The sequence below is a fragment of the Triplophysa rosa genome, linkage group LG5, assembly GCF_024868665.1.
Source record: "Triplophysa rosa linkage group LG5, Trosa_1v2, whole genome shotgun sequence".
NCBI classification, from domain to species: Eukaryota; Metazoa; Chordata; class Actinopteri; order Cypriniformes; family Nemacheilidae; genus Triplophysa; species Triplophysa rosa.
The window spans coordinates 6,839,629-6,862,217 of record NC_079894.1 but is presented as its reverse complement, the minus strand read 5'-3'; the positions used below and the strand labels follow the sequence as shown (position 1 = coordinate 6,862,217).

The following is a 22,589-nucleotide window of genomic DNA, read 5'->3' as shown; positions in this document are numbered from 1 at the left end:
AAAAACAGAGCATGCACATAAAAGAGACTGGAGTTAAGCTTCCTCTGCTGCACCCCCAGAATGGCCCCCAAGCCTATATTGCCTAAATATCAGCATTAAAATATAAAACAAATTCAAGATGTTATATGATCAACTAGATGATTTGTTTTCTAAGGTATTGATGCAAAATGTAAATAAATAATATAAATTATATTACAGTTACAGTATAATACAATTTTATGGAATGATTAATACCAGCAGTAAATACTGATAGTATCCTGGCACTTCATAACAGGTTTAGTGCCAAGAGAAGCTTCCCACTTGTTATTTGTATTTCAAAATCTGGACTCTATAAATGATGGGTCTAGAAAAGGCACTTGCTGCCTGTTAAACTGCTAACAAGCTTAGCTTAATGGGAAACAGATGCGTGTCAGTGAAGGGGCTTTTTCTGTCAGAAGTACCCCCCATGTTACTTGTGTGTTAAACTGAACAGAGTAAATAAAAATATATATATACATATATTAAAGTTAAACAAATCAACTGGGAAACACATTTAAGCTCCTGCCAATTAAACAAAAAAATCTGTTGGCTGATACACTGTGTACTGAAAAACAATCAGCCAGAAGGGGGCGCCAGTATGTCGCGAATAGACCCTTTTGAACATGAACCGTGGTTTTACTACATGATGATATAAACATATAGTTTAATTCTAGTAATTGTAGAAAAATGTGCCATGGTCTCACTACAGTAGTTTTAGCTTATTTGTGATATTTGTAGTACAGCTATCGTGATACAAATTCGCCTAAACCATATTACCACACTTTCACTATAATAAATTCATGGTTCATTTTATAAATCAAGGGATAGGTAAATGAGTAAATTAACGACTAAAGCAGAAGCTGTCGTTTGTAGTTCTGTATATTTAAAAGCGTGTGAAGTTCCCCTCTCCGGACTGTATTTGGTCGTAATGTGTGTGCCACAATAATGTAACCACCATTACTTTTCACGATAGCCAAAAACGCCGTGAGCTGACTATTTACGACCCAATAAAGCGGTTGTCAAACTATGAGGTGTGTAATCTGCTGAATGATTTATTTGACCCGATTAGTTCGAGCCGAAGGCGCGAATGCGTCAAATACCTTAAACAGGATGTGACGTTAAATCTCGCAAAAACAGAAGATTCGTGTTATTTCCGGACGTTTCGTTGCTGGTCACATCAGCTCCACACATCGTCCTACAGCCTAGGATTCGTCGACGAAAGACATCACGACTGCTCCTGGCAGTTAACAAACAAGGTAATATAAGACGGTCAGTGTGTTGCCCAGATGGACGTGCGAGGTTTGTTTTGTGAGATAACAATATTCCCAGCTGGCCAGCTGATAGCCTTTTTGCTAGCGGACTAGCGTTAGCGCATCATCTTGATGATGACAAGGTTGCCAGGTCGAAATAGAAATAAGTTGCTTTTAGTTTAAAAAAAGATTGTGCTAAAATTGCTCTGTGCGTAATTTATTTGAAAGTGTGAATTGTTAAAAGTAATATTTTTGGCGTGTGCAATTCATTTCACCATGGTAACCAATAAGCGATCGGCATTTTTACAACAATGTATTTACTCTCTCCATTTATGCGTATTTTAATGCATTTATGTGCGTTATGTTAAATTAAATGGTTGTATTAATGGGAATAAAATGAAAGTTGAGTCGTTCTCACACACGCTTATTACGTGTATGCCACATCCACAATCTTGCACTTGCGTATTTGACAAGACTGGCACTGACAACACTACCTGAAATGTTTCTGTGAGCAAGTAAAGCCATCTATGTTTTTAGTACCTTAAATGGGTTTGGCACACACGAATGAATGAGTGCTGATCCGACCATGGACTGTCTTGGATCTGAAATGAAAACAGCCTGGTAGTATCAGGCTCTGCAGTGGGGAAATGTGACCTGCCCTCAGGAGCAGTTTTATGGGCTACAGGGTCCTTCACTATTATTTGCATAGGCTCAGAACACCAGATTTTCCTGTTACACACTCAGATATGTTGTTATTGTTATTCAGAGTCAGATTCTCCTTCCTCACGTGTGTATTAATTAGTTAAAAGTATCTCTCTCTAGAGAAGATGCACTAGTTTTAAAGTTTTGCTTTTTTTCCCTCCTTTTGGTTGCCAGCCATTAAAGTTGTCCCTCTGAAGTCATGGTGGAGTATTACCAGATTCTAGGAGTGCCGAAAAACGCATCTCCGGATGACATCAAAAAATCGTAAGTTTCATTTGTGGTTTCACATACTGTAGATTATGACGGTGCTTTAAATCACGTTACACAATCTACAAACACTAAAAAAGGTTTCAGTTGTGATAAAGGTTGTTCCAGCCTTACCTATTTCTCACTGCGTCATACTATGGTTGCTGTTTCTGTATAGTTACAGGAGACTAGCTCTAAGGTGGCATCCAGATAAAAACCCAGATAACAAGGAAGAGGCAGAACAAAAATTTAAAGAACTTTCAGAGGCGTATGAAGTCCTTTCAGATGGTGAGTCATGTTAGTCTCAAGCTGTGTCTGCAACTTTATCATCATGTTTCTTTTTTCGCCATTTACGTGTGTCTAATGGCGTACACGCTATCTATAACATTCTCTGTGTCATTATACATCTATCAGACTTATCAGCCCTATGCAGACTGTGCACTTTTAAAACACTCCTTTCAAAGGAGGAGTTGTGTTTAGAAGTTAAATCTAGGGATTTATATGGTTGGTGGTATTTCTGTAAACCTTTAAAATGAATAATGCAATGCCTCATTATCTACAGCGCCACACACTGTGAAGAGTTAGTATGCCTGGGGCTTTTCAGGTGTGATTCAGTTTATTTTGATTATGGGTGGCTGGGGTTTGTATAAAGAAACATTTGAAACAAAAAGACAAGACATGAAAGGGTATTTCTGGCTGTATTGAGTCTGAGGGTTTTCTGTTTGACCTTAAATCTACAAAACACTTGAAGTTGCTTAATGTTTGTCCTACATTCTTTCAGCAAACAAGAGGGACATGTACGATCGATATGGTAAAGATGGTTTATCAGGAGGCGGAGGTAATCAAAATGCGACCATGAATTTGAATAAAACTGTGTTTGATCACATTGTATATTGTCAGTTGTGAATGTGATGATCACAAAGCAGCAGTGTCATGTCATTGGACGCTAAATTTGAACATATTACATTTGAACAGGAGGTGGGGGAGTACACTACAACGGTGACCACTTTGGATTCACCTTCCGCAATCCTGATGATGTCTTCAGGGAATTTTTCGGTGGACGAGATCCATTTGCAGACTTCTTTGGTTAGTGTTTGTGTGTTAGAATTTCTGTAATTTCATAATCGGTGTCATTTGTAAGTCTTTCGTTTATGGTTCAATCAAATATGCAAACATTTTGTAGTCATCTCACTTTCTTTTGGAATTTTAGGGGGAGATCCATTTGGCAATGACTTTTTTGTCGGTGGTCGGAGGCACCAGCGGGGCATGAGCCGGAGCCGGACAGGAGGGTCCTTTTTCGGAGGCTTTGGTGGATTCCCTCCTTTTGGAGGAGGGTTTTCATCTTTTGATGCAGGTCAGCTGCTTGCTCGTTTATAGATAATGTGAAATGAAGATTTTTACATTTTTATTATTTTCCTAAGCATATTTTCTTTTTAAAAGTCATTGCTGCCATAGCTGTGTTTTCAAAGAAATAGCTCAGTCATTCGTCTGTCAAAGTCCTTTAGGGATATTAAACATATTTTTATAGCATTTTGCGCTGATGTTATGTTCACCAATGAAAATGTATTCCCTGTGGATACAATGACTAAATTAAAAAAGTGAAAATGATTAATAAATAAAGCGGCAAAAACATAACCAAACCCAAACTTAACTTCCAGCAGACATCCACAAAGAATCAATAACTGTTGAGTAGTATTTAAATGTAATTTTTAACTTCATTTAATTAAAATTTAATTCAATACATTAATATACAATAAAATATGAATTAAATTAATATTAATACAAATTAAATTATTAGCCACTAGCTAGGCCGATCAACAAACACAGACTGGAAGTTAACCTCGAGCCGGGCATGTGCATCTAATGAAACGTTCTATATTTGATCCTTTCTTACTGCAGGTTTCACACCCTTTGGGCCTATGGGAGGAGGTGGCTTTACCTCCTTTTCCTCATCCTCGTTCAGTGGTGGAGGCGTAGTAGGCGGGGGCGGAGGCGTAAGCGTAGTAAGCGGAGGCGGAGGTGGAGGTGGAGGGATGGGTAGCTTCCGCTCAGTCTCGTCTTCCACTAAATTCATCAACGGCAGAAAAGTCACTACAAAAAGGTAAGCACCTTTCCACAGCTCAAAGTTCATAGTCTTAAGTTACAAAAGCAGCGTAAAACAACACACAATTCCCATCCGTATTTCATAGACGCGCTATTTGTTTGTGTCTGTAGAATCATTGAGAATGGACAGGAACGGGTAGAAGTGGAAGAAGATGGCCAGTTAAAGTCTCTAACCATAAATGGTAAGGAACAGCTCCTGCGATTGGAACACAAGTAAGATAATGGAGCCCTTTCAGCACAAACTTTAGCTCAACAAACAATGTTAGTACTGTCGTTCAGAGGTCTGTACATTTCGTTTTCCTTCTTGTTTGTTGATTTGTTTGGAGATTTCCCTCTTATTATTTTTAGGTCATTATTTCGAAACAAGTTTTGTTATTGTATTTATAAACGGGACTGTCAGTATTTTGGGCAGGGTACGTTTTAATTTACTTGTGTTTGGGACCATAATGTGAGATTACTTTTTCTTTCCGCAAGCACGTTGTTGTGTTGCAGTATCCTCATGAATGCACATGCCTTTTCAATAGCGCTTTGGCTGAAAGGTAAAAGTGAACTGAGAATTGCGCATGAGTTACCTAACTGAGTGTGCAAGTGGAATACGTAACTTACTGTTCAAACCTAATGGCAACTTGTCTGATGCGTTTGTTAAATATTACTTGTGTAAATGCTGGTACAGTGCTAGATCCATTGTACTGATATGAATTTTTTTTATTATTATTATTATTATTATCAATTCAATTGTATTGTTCCTCATTGTTGCATGTCATGAAAACAAATGTTGTTTATAGTTGTAACATCTTTACTAAATAACCTGATGAGAATCAGAGTTAATCCTATGACTGATATATGAACATCTCACGCAACTTTGTGTACTTTGTAAAAGAATTTGAACCTAAATAAATGAATTTCATCCTTTTTGGGGATGTGGCAGCTCTGCAGTCTGTGTAGTTTTGCTTTGACGAAGAGTGATGTTTGGTTTTCCAAATCCAATCATTGGGAAGCGTGTTGCCGCTTGGTTGCTCAAACTAACAATGCTCGTACTCTTTTAGAACACTGCAGGTAATTGTATTGATTTTGAAAACATGCTGGGATCATGCGTTTTATTTTTGTAGCTGTGTAGGAAAACAAATGGCTATGTTTAGTTCCAAAATCTGTGGTGTAAAGTAATCTGACATCTCTGCTCAGTTACACTCTAAATACAGGCATTATTTTAACCATTTTCTTTGGCTTTATATTTAGTGCATTTACACTTTAAATGTAACGACATATCTGAAAATAGGTGAGGATTCATTCATGGGAACTTTCATTAATGATCTATTAACGTACATTCTGTGATGATTAGTTCACAAAAATGAGGTATCAACTTTTAAGCATTATATGACAACTGTGTTTATTAACATTATTCATCAACTGCATTTTAAAGTGCAACTTAATACACCATTAAAGTGTCGATTATCTTTACGTAGAATGACATTTTCTTCTCTATTCCCTTTTAATGTCTCTGATGCTTTTCAACTCAAAGGCCAAGTATATCTGGCTGCAGAACTACCTAAATGCATGGCTCTAAACTAACAAGCTTTTAATTTTGTTTGTGCTCTCTAAATGCTTATCTCTGGATGTCAGAGGTAACGTATGCGTAATGCAGACCTTTCGGGAGAAACTGACTGGTAATAGAAGTTGTAGCATTGACCTGAAAAAGGCAGGTGCTCTTCCCCCTTCTTACTAAACCACACCCCTTTCTCTAGGAAGAGCCCAGGATTTAGGCATGTTGGAGGATCACAGACAGAAGAAGGAGCTCCCCAATGCTTCCTCCACCTCCTCACAGCCCTCGAGACAGTCCGCTCAGAGAGAGGAACAAAATAAATCCACAGGCAAAGGTCAGACGATAGTTTTCTATCTTGTGTGAGAAGAATGAACCTTGACTCTTGTGATATTTACAAGTTGTGTATCCCAACAGAGCAAACTGGAGTCAAGAGGAAGCGAATGACAGTACAAGGAGAGACCAAAAAGACTAAAGAATCCTAAGATTGTCTCTGCATCTGAACTGATAAACTGCGCTGTAGCGGGGTACATTCTGAGTTAAGGTTAAACGAACATTCTAGCATTGTTTTCTTTTAGATGTAGGGTTAGTTTTAGATGTGTTTCTGCCGCTTATTATTGATTATTATAACAAATAAATTATCACTGTTCTGAAAAACTGAACCTTGCCTACATTTAAGAAAGGCAATGAACAGTTTTAATACACATGTGCGATGAACGTTTGTGATTTTACATGATTTCAACAATTTTATTAACACAGAAACACTTCATTCGGTAATGAAGCGGGTCTTCGGTCTCGAGCAAAATGACCAAACCATGTCTTTGGTAACATTTAAGAGAATAACACATAACCTAACACAAACTTGCAGACAAGGTATACATATAAGACAAGGTGACAGTATTTCTCTTGACCTTTGTTTTACAGAAGCAAGTTAATACTGAGCAATATTAGCCACATCGTCACAGTTCCATGTGTAAATGCTGTATGTCATATAAATGAAACGTTCCACGTGACATCTTCAAAACTCGACGACTTTGACCACCTTGCCAGGATGTCAAGGAAATGCCAAGTTCATTTCTTTCTGGCAGTCACTGCCCTGAGCAGCGGCCCCCATTTGCTCCTAGTGAGAAGTTTCTCCTTCAGCTCCTGAAAGACCGGAGGACCATCGTGATCTTCAGCCTCCGAGCTGATCTCCATCTTCTGCACTATGAGCTTCAGTAGGTTGTGTTGCTTTTCCATAACGTCTGACATCTCCTTCAGCCTGATGAAAAACAACATTTGGTCGGAGATTATCTGGGATTAATGCTGGTGCTTCAGTTGGGGAACTCAAGATGGAAATAAACGTCAGTTAAGGCAAACGGAGAGTTATACACTTCTGTGTTACCTGTATTTCTGTTTGGTCAGCTCCCGTTTTAACGGAGTGCACTGAGGGGTACTGGGACTGAGACGGGTCCGGACCCTCTTCACTTCATTCCCAAAAAACCCCCACCTTTTCTGTTTAAAAGCACAATCATTTATTTTACCACACATCAGTCATTAAGAGTCGGCTTGCACTTTAAAATGGGAATCGAGTTGGCTGACCTTTCCTCTGAAGCATCTGTTTGGAAATTCTTTAAGGGAGATCTGGTCCACCCTCTTCATAAACCAATAGGGAAGCCTTTCCTCCAGATTCGTGTGAAGTTCTATCTGTGGAGCGAGAGCGCTCAGCACGTCACTGTTTCTTAGAAATTCACCGGGACACAGTATAATGATTTTCGTGTGGAAGTACCTGCATTGCAATACGCTTCAGGCAAGCATTCGTCTGAATCTCTGCTATGTCACCAACAGCCAATCCGATCTAAAATAAACAACTGTATACGTGAGTCGTGTTACTGATAAAGTGTGCTTAACATCTAAACCGGACCCATTTTTCTGTAGGACTTACCAGAAGGTTCATGAGAAGAATAGGTACGAGTAAGACAAACCAAACAAACATCGCCAGTGTCAAGTTGGGGAACGGAAGGGTTCCCTGCAGGAAAGGTTTTAGGAAATTGTCTTGGTAGTTGATTTCTCCTACCATCATGACAAAGGTCTGCATCAGTGAAAGGAACATCCTGCCAAAGTGTTGCTGTAAAATAAACCCCCATTTTAAGACGTGGCTTGAACCTTACTGTTTTTTAAAGGGACAGTCCACCCGAAAAAGAAAAATTGGTCATGAATTACTCACCCTCTAGAAAGATATTTGGAAGAATGTTAGCAACTGAGATCTCTGGGGAACTTATTCTGTGTTTAAGAGAACAAAAAACTATACAATCATTTTTCTTCTATGGTAGAAAATGATGTCCTAGAAATATCAGTTGCTAACATTCTTACAAATATCTTTCTTTGTGTTCAGCCGAAAAAAAGAAATTTACACAGGCTTGGAACAACTTGTGGGTGAATAATTCATGACAGAATTTTCAATTTAGGGTGAACTGTCCTTTTAAGTCACTATTAAATTACAAAACATATTTTTAATATACAGTACATGATTATATATTACATGATGTATATATTTGTTTATTAAGGGAATAGTATAAAAAATCTTTCATCATTTACTCTCCCTCATGTCATTCCAAACATCTATCTTTCTTCTGCAGAACACAAAAGAAGATATTTTGAAGAACATTGGTAACCGCACAACATAAGCCCCCATTGACTTCCATTGTATGGATGCAAAACCACTACGTCATTTCTCAAAATATCTTCTTTTGTGCTTCACAGAAGAACAAAAAGTGTTTTGAATGGGTGAATAAATTATCACATATAATAAATTATTTTTCTATTTTGTGATGAACTATCTCTGTTTAAGCATTGTTTTTGAACACTCACCTGCTCGATCATCAAGGCGTAGAAGGACAAAGCAAATGCCAGTATCAAGTAAAAGAACAGCACAATAATGCTCAGCAGTGTGCGGGAGATCTCTCGAAACATTACCACGTATATACCAATTCGTTCAAACCTGCAGTAGAAAGACGAGATCATTTTTTAAATCTCGCAGATTAGGAGTCCTTAAAAATGTACTGTTCTTAAAAAATAGGATGAAATGTTTTTGTAGATATAATAATAGTCCAATACCGTTGGACATAGAGGAGAAGATTGATCCAGGAGGTCAGAGCGGCCAGTGCTCCAGCCTGCCAGTGCCAGGAGCTCTTCACATTCAGCAGGAGGGGCACCACAAACAGCAGGGCACAGATGGCAGCGGCCCAGTCCATGTAGTTAGACAAATCTCGCAAATAATTCATCCGCTTCCAGAGGCAAGAAACGGTGTCAAATAATTACTTGGCAAATCGTTTCTTATTTATTTATTACAAAAATGGCGGCAATGTTAAAGTGTGGAGTTAACAAACCTGTTGAGACATTTGCAGGATCTCTTTCCCAACTGCATACAGATTCATAGCGAGAATCAGGAACATGCATGTTGTGATTAAATAGGATTGCTGTGTGAATCAAAGCAAATCCGATTTTTTTCTTCTACGACATGCAATACTTTATTTTTCTCTGAATTTTCATACGGGCTTAACCACATATGATCATGATACCTTGTATAAGGATGTGCAGACCATGTTGACTGTTGTCACATTGTTGGCAGTGCTCAGGGTGGGCTTCAGGTTTACAATGAGGTATGTTAAAGGAAACACCCCCAGCGCGTACACGGTCATATTCAGAAGATGTGCCTTGATGCCATAAGTATTCCTATTGAACAACACATCTGTTTAGCTCTGAATGTTAAATTCAGTCTCGTTGAAATTTCACTAGATAAAAAACTTCTATATAAAGAAGTTCAGACTTCTATCTCTTTTCTACTCTTTCCAAAAAAAAGTGCAATTTCTTTTATTGCACTTATGCTTTTTGTTGTCCTTATGTTGTTCCAATTGCTTCCATTGTTTCCCTCATCTGTAAGTCGCTTTGGATAAAAGCGTCTGCTAAATGACTAAATGTACAATGTAAATGTAAACTTACCATTTCATTTCCAAATATTTCTTGCAGACTGGATGGGTCAACAAGCTAATCCGATTAAAATGTACCATAGCCTGTGGAAGACAAGAGTCTCAAAACAATTCACAACTCAAAATGGAAACCGTTTTAAAATATCTTCAATGTCTATTAAAAAGTGCCAACATTTAGTGCATGAAGAGGCTTGTAGGTGATGTCTCTTTCCCCACTTGCTTTTTTAAGCTCTTGCAGTGGATACTGAAGCCACCGGAAATTGTACTCGATCTGTTTATAAATGAGCAAAAGGGTGCAGAAGTTTACAGGACAATTAAACACAGAAACCGTTGCAGTTATTGTGGCAGAGGAAACTTACAAAGTAATTACAGGAGTTTACATCTTCCTCTGATTCCTTTATGCAAGTGTCTAGAAGATGCTGAGGAAAATAAATGCAACGCTCTGTCAGTTAGAGTATTAACCAGTGTTGGGTGTAACTAGTTACTAAGTAATTAGTTACTGTAATTTAATTACTTTCCCCTTGGAAAAGTAAAGTAAGGGATTACTCTTATTTTTTCTGTAATTTAATTACAGTTACTTCTGATGTAATTACACTAAATACTTTGTGTAATATGCGTGTGCAATGGTGGAATTGACATCAAAATTCAAAGTCTAACTTTAAAATCCCTGCTGTAATGTATAATTCTCACATTTGTAATACTTTGGTCAGTTAATAAGAGTACTTTATGTAGTTTAATGTTATTTATTTGAATGAATTAAATAAGCCGTTTCATGCCTATCCTTGAATCACTTAACTAATCAAGGTGCATATAGGAAATAGAAAGTAATTAGTAATAAGTAACCAAATACTTTTTGGAGAGAGTAATTTGTACAGTAATCTAATTACACTATTGAATATGTAATTAGTAACTAGTAATTCATTACTTTTTCAGAGTAACTTACCAAACACTGGTATTAACGCGTCGATTTAATTTACAGGCAAAAGAAACAGTAGAAATTCTCACTTTAAAGGATTCTGGAAGAAACTCGATCATGTCCATAACAATGCAGCGTTTTCCCGAGTTTGGTTTATACGTTGTCATAGCCTCTTCACACCTGTGTTAAACAAAGATGAAATAAACGAAGACACCGGAAAACACGTCAAACATTCAAAGTCTGAAAAAAGGTTAAGCTGACCTATCACTCTCAATCACAGCATCAGTGACCTCCGTCATCCCGTTGTGTACAGCCTCGTGTAAGAAAGATGAATCGCACTTGTTCAGGGTAATCTTGGCTTCTCTGTATAACAGCAGTCTTACTGCTGCCACATGACCTGCCCGAGCAGCTAGATGTAAAGCTGTGCTCTGATAAAATAATCAATATCCAGAGCAACATAGATATTATATATATCAATACTGGTTGAAACCATGAAATGTCTCTTTTAAAAAATGCTTAGGGATGCATGTTGGCATTAAAGTAGAAAACGGGACATGCAGATATATTACAATTCATGTGCAACAATTTAATTCTAAATGCATTTTCACTAGTTGCCTTAGACTTTTGTATTCCACTGTACTGTAATAACCAATTCACTAGCTGAACTGGTTTATGATTGACTCACACAAATGCTCGAGCAAATTATGCAAACGGTTTTACCCCATCTCCATCCGTTTTATCCAGAAGCTTAATGTTAGATGCCAGTAACGTGTCCATGGTCTGAGTGTATCCTTCAGATGCAGCATGATGCAGACACGACCATCCTCTGTAGTCACTACACATACGGTATAAAGGACAGAAATAAAATATGCATTTCATATTTGGTTACTTGATGCAGTTTGACAATGAACTGTTATGTTGTGTGAATAGCAGGGTCATCGTTTGAGTAGTCTATTGGCATAAAACCAACAATAATTTTGTGCAATGGACACCATGCATGGTCCTCCTGACTTTTTCCACAGACAAATATTTCTTACCGGTTATTTTATGTTAAGATATAAATTCTAATGATTTTTACCCCCCTTTGTAAATGAGTGAAAGTGTAGGCCTACGTGTTTTTACCAGCGCTTTAAGCAACCCTGATAAAATTGTAAATAAATGTTCATCTACATTGCACGAAAGTGTAGATGGCATATAGTTGAACTTTACAGGACCAGTTGTACTTGCAATGATGCCTGACAAGAGTTCATGAAGTGTGCGAATTACCTGTGAAACAACGCCCCCTTGCGGAGGAGCAGCTCAACCACTTTAACGTGACCGCCGCGAGAGGCCAGGTGCAGCGGGGTTAGTCCCTTCTCATCCCCTTCGTTCAACAGTCTCGTGTCTGTCATCATCTCTACAAGCCTGTGGCATGTGTTGATCCTTCCATATCTCCACAAAAATAAACACCGATGCACGTGACTATAAGTATTTTAGGTAGTTGTAGAGTTTGAGTCTTTTCGTCATTTCTGAATCCTCATGGTATTGTCTGTCAATATTAAACTACTTACTCGGCAGCAAAATGAAGGGCAGATTTCTTCTGTTTGCACTTTTGGTTGAGTGAGACTTCTAATCCCAGAATATTTTTCACACACTCTGGTATTCCCAGTCTGCAGGCATAATGAAGAGGAGTGCAGCCCTCTAAATCCTCATCATTCAGCAGCTCTCTCACACTCTCCTGCTGTAGAGAAACCAAAAACCAACTTGAGTCTGTTTACTCTGCCCTTACAGCAGATGGCAGCAGTGCTTGATTTTAAGACTAAAAGCACTGTACTAGTTTACCTGCAGTACCTCTGTGGGCAGGTTTTTTAGACCCCTGGGCTGCAGAATGGCGAGATGCAAGAAATTGCATCCGGATTTGTCTTTTGTCTTCATGTCAGCCCCTAAAAAGCAAACAGAATTTAACACTATTTAATAAGTTGTCTATTAAAAAAGTCATTTTTATTGGAATTGATTGACATTTATTCAAGCAAGTCACCATGAGAAAGGAGCAGATTAACAGTTCTCCACGCTCCACAACTTGTTGCCAGAAGGAGCGGTGAATGGCCTTTGCAGTCAACAAAGTCAATATCAGCACCCTGGAAGAACAATGCCTGGGTTTACAATGTCTGTCATGATATCAAGTTTATAAAAACAGCATATCAGTTATCAGTGTTGGGTAAGTTACTCTGAAAAAGTAATTAATTACTAGTTACTAATTACACATTCGATAATGTAATTAGATTACTGTACAAGTTACTCTCTTCAAAAAGTATTTAATTACTTATTACTAATTACTTTCTATATCCTACATCAACCTTGATGAGTTAAGTGATTCAAGGATAGACATGAAACGGCTCTTTTAATTCATTCAAATAAATAATATAAAACTACATAAAGTATTATTATTAATTACAAATGTGAGAATTATACATTAAAGCACGGATTTTGAAGTTAGACTTTGAATTTTGATGTAAATTCCTCTTCTGCACACACACATATTTCACAAAGTATTTACTTTAATTACATCAGAAGTAACTGTAATTAAATTACAGAAAAACAAGAGTAATCCCTTACTTTACTTTTTCAAGGGAAAAGTAATTAAATTACAGTAACTAATTACTTAGTAACTAGTTACACCCAACACTGTCAGTTATACCTGTGAAATGAGATACTCGGAGAGATCAAAATGATCAAAAAGCGCCGCTCTGTGAATGAAAAAGAAAAAGGTGAGATATTCTGGTTTGTTCGTTTTCGTTGACAGAAGCAAATCTGCAAATGTAAAGCTGATGTACTTATGTAGAGGTGTCTGACTGGCCCCGTCAGTGATGTTGATAAGGTCACACACTTTATGGTAAGCTGACAGCATGACTTTAACAGCCTCGATGGCACCCTGACTACATGCAAAATGAAGAGCGGTGGACCTGTCGCACTGTTAAAGGAAAAATGTGTGACAATGGAAGTGTGGAACTAAGCATCGCTGTTATGACAGGATCTTTTCTTACCTGCTGCTGATCGATTTTTGCTCCGTATGCGATGCAGAGTTTAATTACGTCAAGGTTTCCTCCACGTACAGCCAGGTGAAGTGGACTACAGCAAGTTTTATCCACATAGTTTATATGGGTGTCAATAGATAAACCGACTTCTTCCCCTGTACAAAAAAGAAATACAAATACAAGGCAGATTAGATCACACTTGCTTTAAGGTTGAAAATGCACAGTAGAATAAGTGACACGATATCTCACCTTTCTTCAGAATTACCTCCATGGATTTCTTCGCTCCAGAAAATGCAGCAGCATGAATAGGAAAATGTCCAAGTTTGTTCTGACGACACAATTTTGCCCCATGTGTGAACTGGAGTAGAGAGTTAAATACATTTTCAGTTATAATTATTTTTTTATTTACAATAAGGTTAATTATTGCATTAATTCAATGTCAGCAAAATGTCTACATCAGAAGTGGTAGCACATCTGTACTACATAAATTCTACATATTAGGACCTTTTTAAAGGGCACCGCCCTGGTGACAGCTTGGGTACATTTCTTAACCATTTTTTCTTACAGTGTGGATGGTAATACATGAGCTAAGAACTGAGCAACCTATTTTTACAGCATTTACTAATTTTTATATTCAAATTTTATTACAGTATATATACAAATACAATTATTCAGTGTGTATTTATGGTAGTTCGTTTTGCATTAACTAATGTTAAGAGGTATAACTTTTGATTTAAAAATGTATTAGTAAATGTTCAAATGAACAACAAATGAATTAAAGATAAATAAATGATGTAGAAATATTATTCATTGTGAGTTTGTCGTAGTTAACAAATGCAACCTTATTGTAGAGAGTTATCTATTATCTTATACCAACTATGCCATATTTAAATAAAAACTAAAACGTTCCTGTTTGATTTATTAAATATGTGCCATGATTGTTAATGTTTATCTTCAGGTTTAGTTTTTCAGCTTACCAAAATCTCCAGAGCCTCATGATTATTCAAGCAAGCCGCTAAAATAAGAGGCGTGTTTCCCAAGTCCCCTTCCAGATTCACATCAGTTAGTTTATGTGAGACAAGTTGCTGTGTCAACACAAAATAATTTTTATATCTTTACAGGGAAGGCAAGTATAATGTATCTCAAATTGAAAAACAAAACTATGGAAAGTTGGAGAAAAGAACGAAGGACTCACCTCTACCAGGAAATTATTTCCTAGGCTGACAGCCTGATGCAGCGGTGACTGGTGGCTGTTGTTGAGGATGTTAGGATCAGCTCCCAGACTCAGCAGAGTAGAGCAACTCCGTGGCTGATCTCTCTGTACAGCCCAGTGCAGAGGAGTATTCCCCTCCTCATCCCTGCCATTCAGCTCTGCAGGTACAAACATTTCACTCTCTCTCATGATGCGTAAAACTAACTATCTCTTTTTCTTTGTTTACTTGTTTGCTTGTTTGGTGTCATGCATCATTGGAATCATAGATACAGATTGAATTGATTGAGGAGATGTTTGCTAGTTCTAACCCAACAAATTCGCATTCTGCATTTCTTTTAGTTGATCTGATAATTGACAAATCAGTATTTCAAGGTAAAACGTGTGGTGCTGTCACCTTGTTGTCCGGTGATCATCACAATAAATCTAATGGTGCAAAAATGTCCCTTGGATGCAGCATAGTGCAGTGGGCTGGCACCGTTGTGATCGCGTATATCCAGGTACCTAGAGTGCTTCTCCAGGGCGTCTGTGTTTCCTTGCATAGCCCACTAAATTTTGAAAGAGTTCAATACAGCCATGAGGATTATTGAACCAGTTGCACATACTGTTACACTGTAAACAAAAAACCAGAATTTGACAGTTTTTCAACAGATTCGAAATATAGGCATAAACGACTGCAAATTTTCAAGAAAAACAAGAAAAACTGTATCTTACTGGCAGCCATTTTAGCGGTGTGTAAACCACAATATTAATAAACCATAAGACATAGGTGAACCGAACACAATTCAAATCCATCACATTGACTGACACAATCGTTGAATTTAGATTTTTTTTTCGATTGAATAGATTGAATAATCAGAAGAATCAGAATCAGAATCAGAATCAGAAGGAGCTTTATTACCAAGTATGTTTACACACACAAGGAAATTGACTTGGCGACAGGAGCTTAGTGCAGAAGAAAGTGTACACATGGTGCAAATATAGTGCAAATATACATCAAGATAGAAAAAATGAGGATTCAATAAAACAATAATGCACTATATACAAAAAGTGAAAAAATATAGACAAAAAACAACATGTAATTTCTTACAGATGTGTTATTTACAGGTTTAACCTATTGTTTCTTACAATGTACAGTTTCCAGATGATATGTGCAATGTGCAAGTTTGGAATGAATGTAGATTTGAGGAATACCTCAAACACATCTGTGTGTATCTGGCTGCTGTCATCCCCATCCATAACACTGTCATAGGACTGCCTGGAAGTCTTGTTGACGTGGGTCATTTCTGCACTTTTTAGTCATCCTGCAAATATGAAAACAAAAACCATAGCTTATTATTACATGTTTCTTAAATACCACTAAACATTTGTAAAAACGATAATAGTTTTTTAAAGAAACAGATCAAATCACATTAAAAAAGGAAATAAAATCAGATTTTTGGCCCATTCTCACCCATTTGCGATCTCCTCTATATTGGCTTGATGTGTGGCTTTTTTGCTATTAGCGAATGGGTTTTTATAGTGTGGAGAGATGTGTCTTGGTATCAGATTACATTGTTTCACTCAAGAAAGAGAGACGAGGGGGGAAGGCCATAAACATAAGATTTACTATTGCTAATGATGAAACTAGCTGGCTCCCCTCCATCTAATGACACTTACCGTCAACTCAGAAACCAAAAAAACACAAACATATAGATGCTGAGAATCGAATTCTAGCTGTCATTTTACAATGTTTTATGTATGAAATTATACAATTGTGATTTTGTATAATTTACTCTAATTATATTTTATTTACTTTACGGTTTTTCCTTTCAGTTAATTTGATAACCAGAGCATTACTGTGTAGGATACTGCAGTTAAAAGGTAACATATTATTACCAGAGTGGTCCATTTGGGGTCTAAGATCATTTCCTGTGGCTACTACAGAGGCCAGTATTCAACACAAACCCCCAATTTTATTTACGAGTCATTCCACTCAAAAGCACACATAATTGAAGTGATTGCATACAAAATGATGATATTCTGAAATGTTATGCAGCATTTGACTTATATTTATTGCTCTTTTTAATAAAGGTAACTAAATGTTCAATTTGTAGAGCTAAAGTTGAGTTTTTTTCAACAAGAAGCTCATAACGTAGCTAATTTAATTATGAGCCTTTGATGTTTGCTTTAATAACCAAGCAGTATATTGTTTTTCGGTCAAGTGATCGGTCAAGGACAATATAAATTAGAAGCATAATTAACATTGCAGTCACCTCTGTAGCAACAGAAGGATTGCATGCAATTTCCTCTTCATAATTGCCCAAAGTCCATATTCAAATACAGTTTAGTTGCTTTATTGTGCTCATGATAATAATAAGGCCACTGTAAAGAGTTTTATATATTTATATATATTTTATAGATCTTTGTTTAAAACATTTGTTGATGAGTGATAAGGAACAAGATGCTGTAGGTTGATGTTATTGTTTTCAATCTGATGTACTAATGGTGCATATAAAATCAAACAGGACTTGCACTTTAGGGCCCAGTTGCATAAACTTGACCGCTAAGTTAAGACTGCATCTTAGCAATTAGTCTCACTGACTAGCACTTAGTTAGGACTAATCAGTCTTTCTTTTCACATTTCAATTAGCCCGATCTACATTTTTACTGATTTAAAGAAGTTATGACCAGTCTTGAAGAAAAAAATGTGATCACTAACTTCTAAGACTAGTCTAAGCAGGTTATGCAACCGGCCCTAGGTCTCATCAAACCAGGACCTAGATTGGACAACCAAAATAAACATGTAAAATCAATGTAGACATACACTAAGGTTCATCAGGTTACATCTTCACAGAGCTAGATCAACTTTGGAATCTAATAGGCACATTGGATCAATGATAAAAATAGGATCTAAAACAAAATTAAGATCTGTTGGTTTCTGGGAGTACCTGAAATTTAAAAGGATAGTTCATCAAAAAATGAAAATTCTGTCATCATTTACTCACCCTCAAGTTGTTTCAAACATGTATAAATGTCTTTGTTCTGTTGAACACAAAAGAAGATATTTTAAAGAATGTGGGAAACTACACAGTTCCAGTTGACTACCACAGTAGATTTCTTTCTTACTATAATAGTCAATAGTGCCCGACCGATTTGATTACAAACATTCTTCTAAATATCTTATGTTGTGCTCAGCAGAGCAGCAAAATTTGAGTAAATGATGAAAACATTTTTATTTTGGGGTGAACTATCCCTTTAAGGACCAAACATCATGAAATTATCAGACGTGGGCCCTAATGAATAACTGTTTTATTTACATTTATAGGAATGCATTTGCCATAATCCAGTTATAGTCACTTTTATTCAAAGCAACTTACAATGCATTAAGAATACATCAGTATGTATGTTCCCTGGGTTTCCCACACTAGCAAATTTAATATGGATGAGGATGAGAAGAAAATTAGACAGTGCTATGGGAAAACAAGCCTCTCGTGTACCATCACTCAATAGCTGATGTGGGTGACTTTGATAAATTAATTTATAATGGCATGACTGACGCCCTACATTGCAAAGCATTTAAGTATTTAGTTTTGCTTCTAGTTACAAAAAACGATGCATTTTAATTTTTTATAAATAAAACAAAAGTAACGATTAAGAAAAATATGAAAGAACTGCACATACATGTACATTATGTATGATATAGTTTATATGCGTAAACTGTATTTATAGAACTTTAAATACCGCATATTTTTGTTTAATGGTGTGTACTAAGTGCTGACTCATCTTGCACTAACCAATAACAGGCACTCTTCAGAGACTGGGTGGTTTTGAGTTACTCTCATTAATCTCTGATTTTCTTTCAGTCTCAGTGGTCTGATAGCTTTGGGTAAAACCACACCACCCCAGGGGGTTTCACTGCTACAAAAACAACAGGACTGTCTCTCTGCTTCCCCTGAATCAGGACATTATGTTGTTCTTGCATCCTTTTTATTTTGGTTTGATGTACAGTTTAAGAGTGTGCTAGTCAGAACTGGGAATGATGGAGACAACCCAGACCAGACAGATGGTGACCGTTTGGTTCCAGTGACATCAGTGATACAATTTAGAAACCATGAAATGGTTTCGAGTCTCTAACAATGCTGTAGTGTGAGACACAGCATATTAAAAATATTCATTATTTCCAGAGAAAAGTCACTCCGTAAATAATTTTAACACATAATTTCAGGGACAAAAACATATGTTTTACATTTTTGCAAGGTGTTTTTATCCCAAACAACTTAAAGCATGCTGTTTAAGATACATGTTAGTGTGTGTGTTTGCTGGGCTCAAACCCATGACCTGTGCATATAGCTAACACAATACTCTTCTAATTGAGGTACATATTCTTTTTTTATTTTATCTTTATTGTTTTATTCAAGAGAGTACACTTGCATGAGCTTTGACATCAAATAAATAGTATTGCATACAGTGTCTGAATGTCTTTACAGTACAGGCGGCAATATACATACTGTTTTATATTTAAAGTATACTCTGAACTTATTATGAAATTATTAACCTTTTTAAACCAGGGGGAAAAATGAATAGGCATAAATAAAAAACAAAACAACAAGGTAGACAGTAAACTTCCAGGAGAGAAACGTGTAGCCTAGTTAAATCCGTTCAGGATAAATAGGTAAGGGCACATGTGTAAATATACAAAACATATAAACCTACCTATAAACATATCTACATGCTTATATATAGTCTTCTTTACATCACACATCTCCTATCCGTGTATAAGGACAAAGTCAGGTCTTCTTTCAGATACAAACTCTACCCATTTCCTCCATTTTTCCAGAAACAAGTCTTTTTTTAGGTTAACATAAAAGGTGACCTTTTCCATTATATAAATTTCCATTGTCACATCAATCCAATTATTTATTGTTGGTCTCTCTTGTTTTAACCATTTGCGTGTAATTGACTTCTTACCAGCTGCTAAGAGAGCACCCATCAGGTATTTATCCACCGATACTCTGTCAGGACATATACATCCGAAATAGAATATTTTGCTTTCTAGGGGTATGTCCCTTCTAAAAATATGTTCAAGGGTTTCCTGTATCTCCTTCCAATATTCTTGAATTGTTTTTTTATTTATTGATTTATTTAATAGGGACCATGCATATTCATGAACATTGTTGTATAAGAATACACCATGTAAATATGCCAGAATTTGTAACAATAACTTCTTTTCATCTGCAGTCCCTAGGAATACACAGACATTCCCAAAAGATGTGATAGTGGTACGCATAATCGCATCCACAGTTTCTCCAACACTTTGGGACGTTTTTGCTATATTTGGCTGTTTGTATCGGGGTTAGAAAATATCTAACGATGTTTTTCCAGCAATATTCTTTCCAATTTAGTGAGCTAGTCGATTTCCACTGAAATGTCCAAATAATTGGCCATTCTTCATCTGTGATGGTAATTTTACTTTCAGTCATCCATTTTTCTTTGATATAATTTGTGGAGTGTGCTTTCATGTTCATTAAGCTTTTGTATATATCAGAGACTATCTTATATCTAACACCTGATGTGTAAGCTCTTCTGAGCAAATTTATCAATGGTTTTGGGTCTTCTTTGTTTTCCTTTTATTTTTTGATCATAATAACTTTGAATCTGGAGGTATCTGGAGAAATCTTGGTTTTCTAATAAGAATGTGTCCTTCAATGATTGAAACGTTAATATTTCATCTTTCTTAGTGATTGTGCAAAATGATGAAATTCCCTTTTCTGCCCACAATCTAAACATTTTATCAAACCGATTAGGGATGAAATCTGAGTCATAAGCAGGCCATTTCAAAACCGCACTGTGTTCTGATAGGTTATATTCTTTTATGAACGCTATCCATACATTTCAAGTGAGCTTTGACCACGGGTTGTTTAGCGTATGTTGCTCATTTATTATCGGCTAATACTGCTTGTATAGGGATCTTTTTTATGATAAACCTTTCCATTTCCTTCCATGGAGCCTGATACTTTGGGTCACACCAGTTTACTACTGTCTTAATTTGTGCTGCAATATAATAATCCTTTAATGAAGGGAGACTAGTTGTAATGTTTTAAATCGAACTCTAGGCTCTTTTCCTCAGATAAAGCATGAGAGCATTTTATCCCATTCTATAAATTGTTTTCCCATTATTTCTACAGGTAAACATTGGAAGAGATATAGGGATTTCGGGAGTACATTCATTTTGATTGTTTCAATTCTTGAACTAAAACTAAAAAAGGGAATTAAATTCCATCTATTTAAATCATCTCTAATTCTTGTGGTTAGTTGGCCAAAATGTTTCTTTTTTTTTTCCATTTGTATGTCTTTCGTTAAGTGGATCCCTAAGTACTTAAATGTTTTTGTATGCCATTTCAACATGTGTGTATTTATAATATTTATAGGGGGTTATAGTTCTATTTAATTATTTCAGTCTTATCCGTATTTAACTTATATCCAGAGAGAGGAGCGGAGTTCTGAAGCTGCTTCATAAGTTGAGGCAGAGACTTAGTAGGATCTCTGAGGTAGATCAGTATATCTTCTGCGTAGCAGGATATTTTGTGTTCCATTCCTTTTATAGTAATACCTTGAATGATCTTATCTTGTCTTATGCATTGGGCTAAGGGCTCCAAATAGAGTGGAAATAGCTGAGGGGACCATGGGCAACCTTGCCTCGTACCTCTTTCCAATTCAAATGATTTTGATAAGTAGCCATGAATCTTTACTTTAGCTAAAGGTGTATTGTAAAGGGCTTGTATGGTTTTTATTATATTTTCATGAAAGCCAAAATGATTTAAAACTTTATAGAGATAGATCCAACTAACTGAATCGAAGGCTTTTTCAGCATCTAAACTTAAAATCATTGCTTTTATTTTATTTCTTCTGATATGGTTCATAACATGCAATGTACGTCTGATGTGATCTTGTGACAAATAAAACCTGCTTGATCTTGATTTATTAAAACAGGAAGGAACTCCTCCATTCTTCTGGACATAATTGATGTAAATATGTCGTGGTTCCATGACGGAACCCCATGTTTCATGTTGAGAGGGGTAATTTTGTCCCTTATGGCCTTCCATACACCCTCTCCGGTCTCGTCTCTGTTCCCGCCCTCTCGTCTCCTCGTTATTGCTCGTTCATTGTTTCATGCCCTTCACCTGTTCCCCTCTTGATTTATCACCTTTATAATGCCCTTGTGTTTTCTGTCCTGTGCTGGTTCATTGTTATTTGTATGGTGAGTTCCTGTTCCGTGTCAAGTCTAGTTTAGTTAATTGTAGTCCTTGTTAATGTTATCTTCAGTCTGGTTTCAGTGTAGTTAGTCTTAGTCCTGTCTTGTCATGTTGTGATATTCCCTTGTTTTATTATGTTACCACCTCGTGGGTTTTTGTTTTATCCTTTATTAAAATGTCTTGTTAACCCCTTACCCGCTGTCTGCGCCTGGGTCCTCTGTCCTCTGTATCCTTGTGTCTCACCTACCCCCGTTTCCTGACAAAATAATCTACAGTCAACATTGAGGATCGATAAGGGTCTGTACGATCCACATTCTAATTTGTCTTTACCTTCTTTTGGTATGATGGATATTACGGCCTCTTTCCAAGATAGGGTGGTTACAGAATTTT

General features: G+C 36.7%; 2 protein-coding genes across 2 annotated transcripts; one reads left to right on the top strand and one right to left on the bottom strand.

Moving 5' to 3' along the window:
* Positions 1-1,139: 1,139 nt before the first annotated feature.
* dnajb6a (DnaJ heat shock protein family (Hsp40) member B6a) lies at positions 1,140-6,560 on the top strand. The gene is made up of 10 exons (XM_057334756.1): positions 1,140-1,274; positions 2,145-2,234; positions 2,395-2,504; positions 2,998-3,054; positions 3,192-3,302; positions 3,427-3,570; positions 4,116-4,317; positions 4,431-4,501; positions 6,062-6,193; positions 6,274-6,560. The coding sequence occupies exons 2-10, from the start codon at positions 2,170-2,172 to the stop codon at positions 6,339-6,341; spliced, it is 960 nt and encodes a 319-aa protein (XP_057190739.1). The 5' UTR covers positions 1,140-1,274; positions 2,145-2,169; the 3' UTR covers positions 6,342-6,560.
* A 118-nt stretch (positions 6,561-6,678) lies between these two features.
* Positions 6,679-16,248, bottom strand: trpa1a (transient receptor potential cation channel, subfamily A, member 1a). Its single transcript, XM_057334755.1, has 27 exons — positions 16,159-16,248; positions 15,362-15,512; positions 14,950-15,125; positions 14,732-14,839; positions 14,004-14,112; positions 13,764-13,909; positions 13,554-13,690; positions 13,418-13,466; positions 12,758-12,857; positions 12,562-12,662; positions 12,291-12,460; positions 12,007-12,171; positions 11,461-11,575; positions 11,002-11,168; positions 10,830-10,920; positions 10,184-10,243; positions 9,997-10,095; positions 9,838-9,908; positions 9,417-9,570; positions 9,225-9,314; positions 8,953-9,122; positions 8,707-8,836; positions 7,781-7,963; positions 7,625-7,693; positions 7,438-7,542; positions 7,241-7,350; positions 6,679-7,117 (listed from the first exon to the last, which is right to left on the bottom strand). Exons 1-27 carry the CDS (start codon positions 16,246-16,248, stop codon positions 6,928-6,930), a joined length of 3,306 nt encoding a protein of 1,101 aa, XP_057190738.1. The 3' UTR covers positions 6,679-6,927.
* Positions 16,249-22,589: the final 6,341 nt, after the last annotated feature.

Excerpts from the sequence above, each read along its gene's own strand:
- dnajb6a (XM_057334756.1), top strand. The coding sequence starts at position 2,170 with ATGGTGGAGTATTACCAGATTCTAGGAGTGCCGAAAAACGCATCTCCG. Across the intron at positions 2,505-2,997 it reads GTATGAAGTCCTTTCAGATG|CAAACAAGAGGGACATGTAC; the intron begins GTGAGTCATGTT and ends ACATTCTTTCAG. Across the intron at positions 6,194-6,273 it reads AAATAAATCCACAGGCAAAG|AGCAAACTGGAGTCAAGAGG; the intron begins GTCAGACGATAG and ends GTATCCCAACAG.
- trpa1a (XM_057334755.1), bottom strand. The coding sequence starts at position 16,248 with ATGACCCACGTCAACAAGACTTCCAGGCAGTCCTATGACAGTGTTATG. Across the intron at positions 12,858-13,417 it reads CCGAGTATCTCATTTCACAG|GGTGCTGATATTGACTTTGT; the intron begins GTATAACTGACA and ends TTGTTCTTCCAG. Across the intron at positions 10,244-10,829 it reads TTCTTCCAGAATCCTTTAAA|CATCTTCTAGACACTTGCAT; the intron begins GTGAGAATTTCT and ends TATTTTCCTCAG.